Genomic DNA, 12063 nt, shown 5'->3' on the forward strand with positions numbered 1-12063 from the left:
GTGTTTGGGTGTGTGTGAGAGAGAGAGAGAGAGAGAGAGAGAGAGAGAGAGAGAGAGAGAGAGAGATCCAGGTGGTTCAACTGCATTCAGCCCCTCCTGCCCTCAGGTTGAGCAAGGCCATCACTTCCTGCATCATGACACTGATCTGTGCCTTCAACCTCTACTTCGTGGTCAGCTACCTGCCCAGTCTCCCACACCCTGCCTATTTTGGCCTTGTAGCTCTGCTGGCAGTAGCCTATGTGGGCCTCACTGTCTATCTGGTACTGTGGAGGCATGGGATGGGGAGGCTAGGGAGGGGTTGAGAGCCAGAGGATAGGAGAAGGAGACATATGGGACTTCTGCCGAGGTCTGGCCTCTCCTCCACTCACAGTAGCCCTTTCCCAGGCCTGGACCTGTTGCATTGCCCATGGAGCAGCCTTTCTGATCCACAGCTCTCACCAGCACTTCCTGTATGGGCTCCCAGAAGAGAAGCCAGAGGATGGGGAGCAGTCTGGGTAAGCCCCACCCAGGGCCTGACTGGAAGGTGGAATAAGGGGCACCCTGGCCCACAGGATACAGCAGGCAAGGAGACAGAGCAAGACAGTGGGAGGCCTACCACCAAGGCTTTACTTACCCTTTCCAGTTTAGACAAGCGCTTCACCTCTGAGTCTCAACGTACTCATCTGTAGCTACACCCATCTTATCATGGATGTAAGAGAACACAGTATTTGGCCCTTGGTACCTAAAAATTACACAAAAACCATTTATTTGGTGTATTCTTGTAATTTCAGAACTTGGGAGGTTGAGGCAGGAGGGCAGTGAGTTCCAGGATAGTTAGTAACTACATACCCAGACTTTGTCTAAAAAACCAAAAATTTTTTTCTTTTTTTTCGTGTTTTTGAGACAGGGTCTCCCTATAGCCCCAGCCGTCCTGGACTCACTATGTAGACCAGGCTGGCCTTGAACTCACAGAGATCCACCTGCCTCTGCCTCCCGAGTGCTGGGATTAAAGGTGTGCGCCACCACACCCGGCTAAAAACAAAATTTTTTAAAGCTGGCCTGTTGGCTAACTTCTGTAATCCATCCCAGAATTTAGAAGATGGAGGCAGAAGGATAAGGAAGGAGTTCAAGGTCATTCTCAGCTACATAGTGAGTTCAAGCCAACCTGGGCCAACTTTAGACCCTGTCTCAAGGGGGAAAAATCCTGACAAGGGGATGGAGAGATGACTCATTGGTTAAGAGCATTGGCTACCCTTGTAGAAGACCCAGGTTCGGGTCCCAGCACTCACATGGTGGCTAACAATGATCTGTAACTCTGGCCCAGGGAATCCTAGATCTGACATCCTCTTCTGTCCTCCGCTGGCATTGCACAACAGGGGTGCACTTAACCTACATGCAGCCAATTCACTCATACACGTAAAATAAAATAAGGTCCAGCATGTTGGCACAGGCCTTTAGTCCCAGCACTTGGGAGGCAGAGGCAGAGCCAGATGGATCACTGTGAGTTCAAGGCCAGCATGAGTTCAAGGATGGATCGCTGTGAGTTCAAGGAAAATCTAAAATGTCACACACACACACACACACACACACACACACACACACACACACAATCTGATACTCTCCTACTCTAGCAGTCTCTCTGTTGCACCTGAAACCCATTTAGCAGGCAGTGAAAACCTAAAAGCGGTTCCATTGCTTTCAGGTGGCAGGTCATAAGGAACCCCAGAGTCATGCCTTCGAGGCCCAGTTCATTTGCCATCTCCCCAGGGGACCAGGCAGACAGGACTCCCACGCCGCCCAGTTAATGTTCCCTGAGCTCCGACTCCCAGCTCCCCCTAGGGGCAGGTACGGTCCCGAGCGCCTGCACGCCCTCCTAAGCCTCATCAACCCTTCAGGGACAAACGAAACAAATGGTGCTCTGGGCTAGCGACCTAGAAGCACAGAATCCACCTCCGTACAGATTGGGGATAGCCTAATGGGCAGGGATCCCCTTCCTCCGCAGCTAGCGGCCGGTACCTCTTCGTCCTGTGCCGAGCCAGCACTTGACAGACGCTCCCTAGGCGGTTTCTAGGCTCCCCTAAGTCCCTCCTCTCGACTCCAGCTCCGGTTCCTCGCACCCCAGCCGGGAAGCTGCGAAGCGCAGCTGCAAGGAGAGAGTCTCCCCTGAGCTTTTCCGCTGAGTTGAGCCTGGGGCAGGTTCGGGGCCTGAAAGTAACCCCGATTTCCTGGAACCCAGCTGGGTAGGCTGGCCGGTTGGGCGCTCGGGTTGGGGTGCTTGTTTATGAGAATTTCTTCTTTCTTAAAAGGGAAACAAAGAGAGTGGGGCCCGAAGGAGAGAGGCTATAGACTGGTCTGGTGCAACCAGGGCAGCTACCAGAGGGTGCTTGGGCCAGAGCCAACACACACACACTATGGTGGGTCTTGTTCCTGGAGAAAATGACCCCCATGATAGAAGAGAGGAGGCACGGTAGTGAACTGAATCTCAAAGATCTCTCTTCAGCTCCTAAGTGTCCCCTCCCCCCCTACCTGCGGCCCTCCCCTCTGGTCAATTCACTTGGCATTAATTGGGTGCCTTTTTGTGCGAGTCCCTATGCTGGTGGTGGGAGGAAGGCAAAGTCCCGAATTAAAAAGAATGTCAGCTGTCAAGGAGCTCACACCAGAGAGGGGGTAACTGACTTTATAAACAAGGACAAGTCACTCTTCAGGATGAGGCCAAGGACACCTGACCTAGTGAGGTCAGAGCTGGAGCAGAATTCTGAAACTAAATAAGAAAAGGGCAGTCATAGAGTGAGTGTGCCAGAGTAGGAGTCTGGTTTGTGCACAGTTCTCAGATGCTGTGGGGTGGAACGGGACTGGGGACCTAGAACGATGGGCAGACTGAACATATGAATAGTTAAGCCTAGGACTTGTGCTCAGAGAAGATAAAGTTGGTTCAGTGTTTAAGAGCCCGTGCTGCTCTTCCAGAGAATCTGAGTTTGCTTTCCAGCACCCACATGGGTAGGGTCAGAATTGCCTATAACTCTAGCTCCAGGGGATTCCAGGGGCCCTCACCTGTCTTTTGTGGGTACATGCACACACATGGCATTCATTCAAAGGCACTCATACATACCCATAAATAAAAATAAGAAAAATAAAAAATTTAAAAGAGGGGGCTAGAGAGATGGCTCAGCAGTGAAGAACACCGGCTGTTCTTGCAGAAGACCCAAGTTCGAATCCTGTAATTCCAATTCCAGGGGATCCAACAGCCTCTTCTCTCCTCCTCAGGCGTTGCACAACACAGGTGCACTTACCTACATGCAGGCAATACAAGCATACGTATAAGATAAAAATAATAAAATATATTTTTTAAAAATTTAAAAGATGAGGGCCAGCTAAGGGAACTACTATGGGCCTGTGTCCAGCAACAAGTTAAGGCCTATTATTTCCAGCCAGAGAGGCCTCTGCTCAGTGCTAACTCCATCTCTGTGACTGCTGGTAGAACCAGCTCCCTAGCTCATCACACTGAACCTGAGGGAAGAGGCCTGCCTTAGAGTTTTCCTGGAAGCTCCATAGGCCCTGGATGGGCATGACCTGACACCTAGTTGTTTCCCAGGAGCATGCTGGGGGAGTCCTGCCAGCCCTTCTGGAATGGTCCAGCCCCATTCCAAGTGGGAAACTGAGGTTCAGGATGGAGAAGACACTTGTCCTCAGCCGTATTAGACCCTGCTGAGTAGGTTTCTCCCCGCCTCTCTCTGGGAAGTCACACTATTGTTCCTCCTTGGGATGCAAAGTCATTTAAATAATCATAGATATTGTAGGATAAAACCCCCTGCCCAACTGCTGGGGAAGGGGAGACACCAGCAAAATGTGGTTGGCCCTCCACAATCCCCCTGAGAAACTTAAAGAACTACCTTCACCTACTGACTTTCAATTCAGCAGTACCCCATCACCGTAGGCTAAGGGGCTCCTGGAAGATGCTCCCCACCTGGGCTGTCTCTCTTCCTTAAAGGGGCTGCTAAGGTCTGGAGGGGACAGTGTGTTGGGATGGATCCTGAGAGTTGTTAGCTTAGGTGGTCAGTTTGTGAATGTTGGGGGACAGGGGGTGGGGAATAACAGGAATCATGGCAGCAGCCCTGGCCTGGTGCTTGGTGCTGCTACTGGATAGCCAGACTGGGTTGGGGATTGTCCTACCCAAGCCAGGGGTTCATACAATCTCTGGCCTTAAGGGAACAGCCCTGCCTGCATCCCAAGAGAAAGCTAAGGCTTCCCTCCACCCCCCACCCCCCGGGGAGACCGGCTTTTTTCTGGTGCAAAGGCCTGGGCTCATTCCGAGGTGCGCCTAAGCTCAGCAAGGACGGGACCTAGACTAGGACTTCCAACACACTGAAGATGAAGACTGTGAAGTGTTACTGTTAAGGGGTAATAGGGGTTCCCTCCTGGAGATCTAGTCTCTTGACCAGGAGTTTTCTTTTAATGGGCCTTTATTGCTACTATAACATAATGATGGTGGCCCTACTACATCAAGTGGAGAAGCAGGGGTCCGGGATCAACCTCCCACACTCCCCACAGGGCCAGGGCACCAAGCTGGCAGATGATGGGGCTGTCCTCCCGGCCAGGCCCCAGCCCACCCACTCTCCGCTGAACGTGCACAGCCCAAGCTCTCAGAGCTGGGACCCAACAGGACACGCCTGGCCTTGGAAGCCAGAGCAAGGATGAAGTGCCGAGGCGTGTTTGTCAAGGTTGGGCGTTATTATTTTTTAAACTGTGAACACAAAATAGTAATGACGAATGAAAAGAACTTTGTAAACAGGGAAAAACGACCGGCAGCCCTCGAGGCCCACTACTGGAGGCTTCCTTCGAGAAGACCACGTGTGCAAACAGACACACTGCTGGGGTGTTTTGCCACAGATCTAGACAGGTGTGTTTAGAATCTTCTAAACAATTGCAGTCCCAGACTCCCAAGGGTCCATTCTCCACGGGCGTCCCGCTGGGCACTTTGGAAGAGAGCCAGCGCTGGAACTCCTCTCTAAAAATCAGATTAGAGGCAGGGGACTGGGGAAGGCTGCTGGACAAGATGGCATTCCTTCTAAACGGATACGATTTGGCTCTGCGGCAGGGAGAGGAAGCCGATTCCAAGAGGAGGGAACAGCACCGAACTCTTGGCTTCTCCCTGCAGAAATGCACTAGGTGGCTGGGAATGGGGAGGAGGTCTGGACTTGCCATGAGACAGGTGAGACAGTCAGAAAGGTAGGCGGGGAATGTAATGCAATGCTCACACCCTGATAGTTACAGTTGGATCGAGAATATAATTTGGAGCCAGAGAATTGGACCTGAGTTGATTCCCAGTACCCAGACTGCTCACAACTGCCAGTACCACCAGCTCTAGGGGATCCAACGCCCTCTTCTGATCTCCGAGGTATACACACACACACACACACACACACACACACACACACACACACACACATAGAAATAAATCCTTTTTTCTTAAATCCACACTTTTTGGTGGATTTGCATAGCTATTTGTAGCTGGCAAAGAACAATTTTGCTGGTTCTAGACATCCACAACATTGGGCAAAAGACTCATTTGGGGGTCAACGAGATGGCTGAGCGGGTTTGCTAAACCTGATAATCCTGAGTTCGACCCCCCAGGACTCACAATGGTAGAAAAGAACCATTGATCTCCACGAAAGCGCCACGATAACGCACACACCCCCTTTCCCCCACATAAATAAATGTAATTTAAAAAATTTAAAGCTCCATTTTATAGAAAACCAGCATTATCCCATTTCCCAGATGGGCAAACCGAGAGGCGGAGTCAGACCCTCGGAATGCGCGGAGGCGGAGCCGCGCCGCCCTCGGGCACTCCAGGACCCGGTGCTCGGGGCGGGCCTTAGCCCCCGGGCTCCGCCACCTCGCAGCTGCCAGCCCTGCCACGCAGCCGCAGAGGCTGGGTCCCGCCGGCGCGCCGCAGGAAAGGAGGCGACGCCCCCTGGCTCTCGGCAGGAACCCGGGGCCGCCTCCCCGCCCGCCGAGCCGCGCGGGCCCCAGAAGTGATGAAAGCCGCGGCCGAGTCCAGGTCACGCCGTAGCCGTTGCCCTTTTAAGGGGGAGCCTTGAAACGGCGCCTGGGTTCCATGTTTGCATCCGCCTCGCGGGGAGGAAACTCCATGTTGTAACAAAGTTTCCTCCGCGCCCCCTCCCTCCCCCGCCCCCTTAGAACCTGGCTCCCCTCCCCTCTGAAGCTCGCGGGGATCCCTCCCTCCCACCCTCCCCTCCCCCCCGCGCCCCGATTCCGGCCCGAGCCGGGGGGGAGGCCGGGCGCCCGGGCCAGAGTCCGGCCGGAGCGGAGCGCGCCCGGCCCCATGGACAGCTCGGCAGTCATTACTCAGATCAGCAAGGAGGAGGCGCGGGGCCCGCTGCGGGGCAAAGGTACGGGGCGCGGCGGGAAGGGAGGAGGACAGGATCGGGACCTTTCCCGTCGCTGCAGCTGCTGCCACCGCCCCAGGCGCCCGCCTCGGCGGAGCGGGAGCTCGCAGCCTTGGGACCGGGAGAGTTTGAACTCCGGGAGTCTGAGACGCTGGGCGGGGCCTGGCGCCTGCAGAGCGCTTCCGCTTGCTTTTAGTGGGGAAACTAAGGCCTCAGCGGAGAGAGGGGCTCCGGGCTGGCGGTTCCCGGACGGCGCCCCCTCCCCCCAGTTTGGCGCCAATGGGGCTGGAAGATGGGGGGGTGAGGCGGCCGCCTTTGGGCGGCCCGCTGAGGCTCCGCCCCCTCTAGGCAGTGGTAGGGTCCCGGCTCCGGAAGGGGCGCCGAAGTGACAGCCTGCTGGGGAGCCTGGGAAGGATCTCCCGCCAACAAGCAGCCACGTTTCCCCAAACTTGCGCATCTCGCGTGGAGGTGCCCACACCCTTGAAGGCACAGACAGGGGCCAGCACTTGCAAGACAAGGTTGCGCGCCTTACGTCCAGCTGGGCACGCGGCGCCCGGGTTGCAGGCCAGTCGGTGACCCGCCCGTGCGCCCACCCTGGAAGCCGCGCCGTCTGCGGACGCTGCGCCCCTGGGGGCTGGCCTGGGTGGGGGTCCACCTTCTACTCTGGCCTAGCTTCGCTGGGGGTTGGGGACAGAGGTGATTAGGAAAGGGTGGGGTGGCTGTCAATCAGAAGGCTGCCCCGATGCAGGTCTGAGGTTGAGGCGGGGTGGGGTGGGGCTGACAGATGGCCCTGGGACACTGGTCTAGGGCCCAGCCTGAATGAGGACTTTGGACCCACGGGTGGAAAGAATGGAGGGCGAGTGGGAGTGGACGACAGGGCCCCAAGCCCTGGCCTTCCTGAGCAGGGACTGCTCAGGTAAGATGGGTTGGGTCTGGTGGTTAAAACCAACCCAGAGAAAAAGAGAAAGCACCAGTCTTCTGCCCCCTCCTCCAGACAGCCTTCTCCCCCAAGTGCCTGCCTCCTTATCCACACCAGATTTCCTTGTGGAGGAGCAACAGGGGCCCCGGAGCCAAGCAGAATGGGGCCCCTGGCAGGGTCATTTCATGGAGGGCCAGAGTCACCCTGGTGTGTCTCCCTTACTGAAGGGTGGACAGCCAAGTTCACTGACCCAGGGCTTGGCTCTCTTACCTGCACACCTCTGCAGGGCAGTGTGCAGGTTCCTAACCCAGGCCCTCCTGTTTCAGGTGATCAGAAGCCAGCAGCTTCCCAGAAGCCCCGAAACCGGGGCATTCTCCACTCTCTCTTCTGCTGTGTCTGCCGAGATGATGGGGAGGCCCTGCCTGCCCACAGTGGGGCTCCCCTGCTGGTGGAGGAGAATGGCGCCATCCCGAAGGTGTGTGATTGCTGGGAGGGAGCTGCAGGGACACCTGGGCCCAGCTGGGAGTGGACTTGTGGGAAGGGGCTGTAGGGTAAATTTTTCTGACACACCCGCAGACCCTAGAATGTTCTGAGACCTGGGGAAGCCTCCCGACAAGTCACGCCCCTTCTTAAGACCCCACCCCTTCTGGCACCTGCCCATAGCTGTTGCTTGCTAGCAAACCTTTGAATATCCCCCTTGTAGATGGGAACTTAATGAGGTGAGGAAGAGAGATCCAGAGATCCTACCCGTGGCCCACAGTTGGCAGAGCTAAACCTGGGAAGGGGGTAGAATGTTTGGGTGGGTCCTCAGGTAGAGAGCCAGGGGAAAGAAACCCCTGTAAGAGGTGCCCACCCAGCCCCAACCCTCCCCACAGCAGACCCCAGTCCAGTACCTGCTTCCCGAGGCCAAGGCCCAGGACTCAGACAAGATCTGCGTGGTCATCGACCTGGATGAGACACTGGTGCACAGCTCCTTCAAGGTGGGCCCTGCCCAGCAGCCCTCAACCCAAAATCTCCGAGGGGCGCCTACCCTGGCCAGGGAGGGAGGTCTCTGCTGGACTCCTACCCCTGGGGCTCCCAGCACCACTCCAGCCTCTCTTTTCTCCTCACAGCCAGTGAACAATGCTGACTTCATCATCCCTGTGGAGATTGATGGGGTGGTTCACCAGGTGAGGGGCAGGGGAAGGAGGGGGCTTGACACATGCAATCCACACCCCAGGCACCTCCCACCAATCCTGAGAGAGCCCCAGATGGGGCTTTGATAGATGGGGAATGCTCAAAGCCCAAAGAAAGTGTGAAACTTACCCAAGGTGACCCAGAACCCCAGGGATAGGGACAGACTCCCAGGCCTGCAGAATGGGCTCCTCTTGGCCCTGTCTTGCCAAGCCCTCATGCTCCTACTGCCCGGGACCCAGTTCAAGTAATTCAGGATAGGTTGTGGTGCTGTCCAGCCTGTTCTCCATTACTTGGCTCGGGGACCGGTGCCCTGCAGCCTTGGGGTAAGAGGGCTGACCCAGGTTCCTGCATTTGGCTGAAACCAAGGTGGGAAAGGGACTGGGAATTAGTGATTCCACTAGGTGAGGTAGGACCACTGAAATCTCATTCTGATTCTCTTTGGGGAAGGATGGTGGTTGGGACAGCTCACAGGCCCTGGCTTTGGGAATCCACAGATCTCCGGACTAGTCTCCTTGGGTTCCCCTGCTTCCACCAATATTCCTGCCCAGGCCTTGTTCCTCATCCCCAGCCTGTGGGCCAGCAGTCCCCTCACTGGCTCACTCCCCAGGTCTATGTGTTGAAGCGGCCTCATGTGGATGAGTTCCTGCAGCGAATGGGCGAGCTCTTTGAATGTGTGCTGTTCACTGCCAGCCTTGCCAAGGTGAGCCTTTGCCAGGTGTCTGGGGCAACCAGACCTTGCCATCCACCTCCACCATGCAAGCCAGACATAGCTCAGGGCCACTACTCACCCTGGGATGACCTGCCTCTTGCCTCCAGTATGCAGACCCTGTGGCTGACCTGTTGGACAAGTGGGGAGCCTTCCGGGCCCGGCTGTTTCGAGAGTCATGTGTCTTCCATCGGGGGAACTATGTAAAAGACCTGAGCCGGCTAGGCAGAGACCTGAGGCGGGTACTCATCCTAGACAACTCGCCTGCCTCTTATGTCTTCCATCCAGACAACGCTGTGAGTGCACACAGGACCCAGAGGGGCTGGGATGGAGGACAAGTACACATGATATACTGTAATGGCTGCCTCAATATGGGATACTGTTGGGAACCTCCATCTGCTCCCATATTCTACTCACTGCTGCCTGGATTTGCTAATCATTTCATTCCACATGGGTATGGTGAGGGCTCCCCTCTGACTGGAGTCCCCATCCATCTAGCAGTTTTCAAGGTTCCAGTTTCAATTTGTTAGTGAATTGAGTAAGACCTGATTGGAATGCTAGCAAAATGAAACAATAAGGTTAAGTATTATATGTGAACATTTTGCTAGTTCGTATCTATTTCACTGACCATTTCTGTCAAGTATATGTGCAATGTAGGCAAGGGGTTTCCAGGAGTTGTGTGATCCAAGTAGTAGGTACTTAGGGGTTGGCCTGGACATGGGCCCCCTGGGCCATCTGCCCCCTTCACATCCTTCTTGTCATCTTCCCAGGTACCAGTGGCCTCGTGGTTTGACAACATGAGTGACACAGAGCTCCATGATCTCCTACCCTTCTTCGAGCAACTCAGCCGTGTGGACGACGTGTACTCAGTGCTCAGGCATCCTAGGCCTGGGAGCTAGTGAGGTGTCATGGGGCCAGGACCTGCCCCTGACTGAGGCCCATACCTCTTCCCAGCAGACTCTGTGGGCGCCTGCCTGCACTCTGTCAACAAAAGCCCTAGGCTGTGCCATATCCACAGCCCCAGGGAAACCATATCTCCCCTGCCAGCCCTGTCAGGCTGCATGGAGGAGAGCAAGCCCCTGGGCCCCTGTGTCAGTGCCTTCAAACCTCCTCCTCACTTCTTAGGGGACCCAAGGGGCCTTCTTGCTGCTTCCCCTTTCTGTCTTCTTTCTGTGCTGCCAGGATTTTCTGCTGCCAAATTGGGCCCCTTAGCCCCAGTTCTGTTTTGGGGATACAGGCAGGGTTTCTCCATGCCTTGGACCCCCAGCCTGGGAACAGTAGACACCAAGTGCCTTGTATACAGCCCCCTTCGTTGGTTAGCTTTTCCAGGTCTAGGCTCACCTGGGAAGAATCAGTTGGTCTCTTCCCTCCCTACCTCCCTCCTGAGATGACAGTACCCCATCAATTTCTGCATGGGAGGAAGAGGGAGATCTGTTACCATGTATGAAGGGAGCAGGGGACCTTCCTTAGGGACCCCACAGTCTAACTTGTCCAAGGCTGATGGCTGCTCTCCATATCACTTAAGCCCTGGCTCCCTTACTTCTGTCTTAACCTCCCTGAAGCCCTGGGGCTTGGCTTCCCCTGGCTCTGAGGAGCATAGGCAGGACTCCCCTGTGGTGCCATATAAATATGTATATGTGTATATAGATTTTTAAGGGAAGGAGAGAGGAAAGGGTGGGAGTAGACCCTCCTCCTTTACCCCTTCCCTGGGCCCAGAAATTGGGGGGAGGGAGGGAAAGGATTTTTACATTTTTTAAAGTACTATTTTCTGAATGGAACAAGATGGACTGAGGGTGTCACAGGCCCTATCTTCTGTCTGTCCCAGCTCTTTTGCTCTATTCATTCAAAAAACATTAAGCAGAGCACCTTCTGTGCCCAGGGGTGAGCTAGTCCCACCAGCTGAGGTGTGGGGTGGGGTTCTCCACCCTGTCATTGATGCCTCATCCCTAAGCCCCAAACTTCACCAGTGCCTTCAGGGTATCTGCAGGAGGTGGAGCCTTGTGGAGTTTGGGGGGTCTCCAAGACTCCCACCAAGCTGTCCCTTTAGGTGCCAGTTCACCCCTGCAACCTCCTCTGCTGGCTGGGGGTGGCTCCCAGAACACTGTGCCTTCCAACTCTGACTTGTTTCTGAAGCTCCTCCCCACACCTGCTGAGTCTGGAGGTCAAGGCCTGGGGCTTTCTCCCCAGGGTCTGAGGGTTAAATGAACCCACAAACCAAGGGAGTTGGTGGGGGGAGGGGTTGGCCTGAATTGGATGACTGCCCATTTAAGTGCCTTCTCTGTGACTTCAGCGCCTCACTGTGTGAGAACTAAAGAGAAAGCCAGATCCCTTCCCTAATCTGCCTCTGTGGTTTTTGGGGAAGGGGTTTTGAGTGGGTCAGTGTCCCACCCCTGTGACTGCAGTGGCTATTTCAGCACTGTTCTGGGAGGAGGGAGGTTGGCAGGGAGGGGCTGTCTGGGTACTGAAAATCCGGTGACAGTGGTGCAGCTTTGAAATGAACTGTGATCCAGGGGCACTACTGAAATGTTCCTCTCAGCCTCCTCAGTGGTTTGATCTGTAAAATGGAGACAGTCCCTTTTTGCAGACTTCATTAAGTCCTGGATGCTGATTCAAAAATGATTAGCAATAAAACGAGATGGCTCAGCAGGTGAAGGCAACTTTCCACCAAGTCTGGCAATCTGAGTTCAATCCCTGGAATCCACATGGTGGAAGGAGAGTACCAGTACCTATGCCTGAAAGTTCTTTGACCTCCACACAAGCACGCTAAGTAAATAAACAATAAAAACAGCGAAGTCAAGGTCGTTGGAATGCGGGGCGGGGAGACTGAAGGCCAGGCAGACTAGAGGGGGCCTCCGAGGCCTTCCAGGCAGTGCCCC

The 12063-nt window shown here is 55.2% G+C and overlaps 2 protein-coding genes across 7 annotated transcripts in view; both read left to right on the plus strand.

Moving 5' to 3' along the window:
* Positions 1-723, plus strand: part of Slc11a1 (solute carrier family 11 member 1) — a 10335-nt gene extending 9612 nt beyond the window's left edge. The window contains exons 14-15 of the mRNA XM_017796245.2: positions 107-260; positions 385-723. Of these exons, the coding sequence (XP_017651734.2) occupies positions 107-260; positions 385-498 (268 nt within the window). The 3' untranslated portion in view covers positions 499-723. The remainder of the gene's footprint in view (positions 1-106; positions 261-384) is intronic.
* Positions 724-5932: 5209 nt separating this feature from the next.
* Ctdsp1 (CTD small phosphatase 1) lies at positions 5933-11849 on the plus strand. Of its 6 annotated transcripts, none has more exons than XM_029560015.1 (7): positions 5933-6389; positions 7632-7780; positions 8181-8285; positions 8418-8474; positions 9065-9181; positions 9298-9483; positions 9958-11849. In XM_029560015.1, exons 1-7 carry the CDS (start codon positions 6323-6325, stop codon positions 10084-10086), a joined length of 810 nt encoding a protein of 269 aa, XP_029415875.1. In that variant the 5' UTR covers positions 5933-6322; the 3' UTR covers positions 10087-11849. The 6 variants fall into 6 exon arrangements, with proteins under 6 accessions (XP_029415875.1, XP_029415876.1, XP_008823931.1 ...); XM_029560016.1 differs by having other exon boundaries at positions 5937-6389; positions 8184-8285; XM_008825709.3 differs by having other exon boundaries at positions 5942-6389; positions 9089-9181.
* Positions 11850-12063: the final 214 nt, after the last annotated feature.

The sequence above is a fragment of the Nannospalax galili genome, unplaced genomic scaffold (genome assembly GCF_000622305.1).
Source record: "Nannospalax galili isolate Female #2095 unplaced genomic scaffold, S.galili_v1.0 scaffold127, whole genome shotgun sequence".
NCBI lineage: Eukaryota > Metazoa > Chordata > Mammalia > Rodentia > Spalacidae > Nannospalax > Nannospalax galili.

Coding starts and splice junctions, on each gene's coding strand:
- Ctdsp1 (XM_029560015.1), top strand. CDS start 6,323: ATGGACAGCTCGGCAGTCATTACTCAGATCAGCAAGGAGGAGGCGCGG. Junction 8,475..9,064: donor TTGATGGGGTGGTTCACCAG/GTGAGGGGCAGG, acceptor GTGGGCCAGCAG/TCCCCTCACTGGCTCACTCC. Junction 9,182..9,297: donor TCACTGCCAGCCTTGCCAAG/GTGAGCCTTTGC, acceptor TCTTGCCTCCAG/TATGCAGACCCTGTGGCTGA.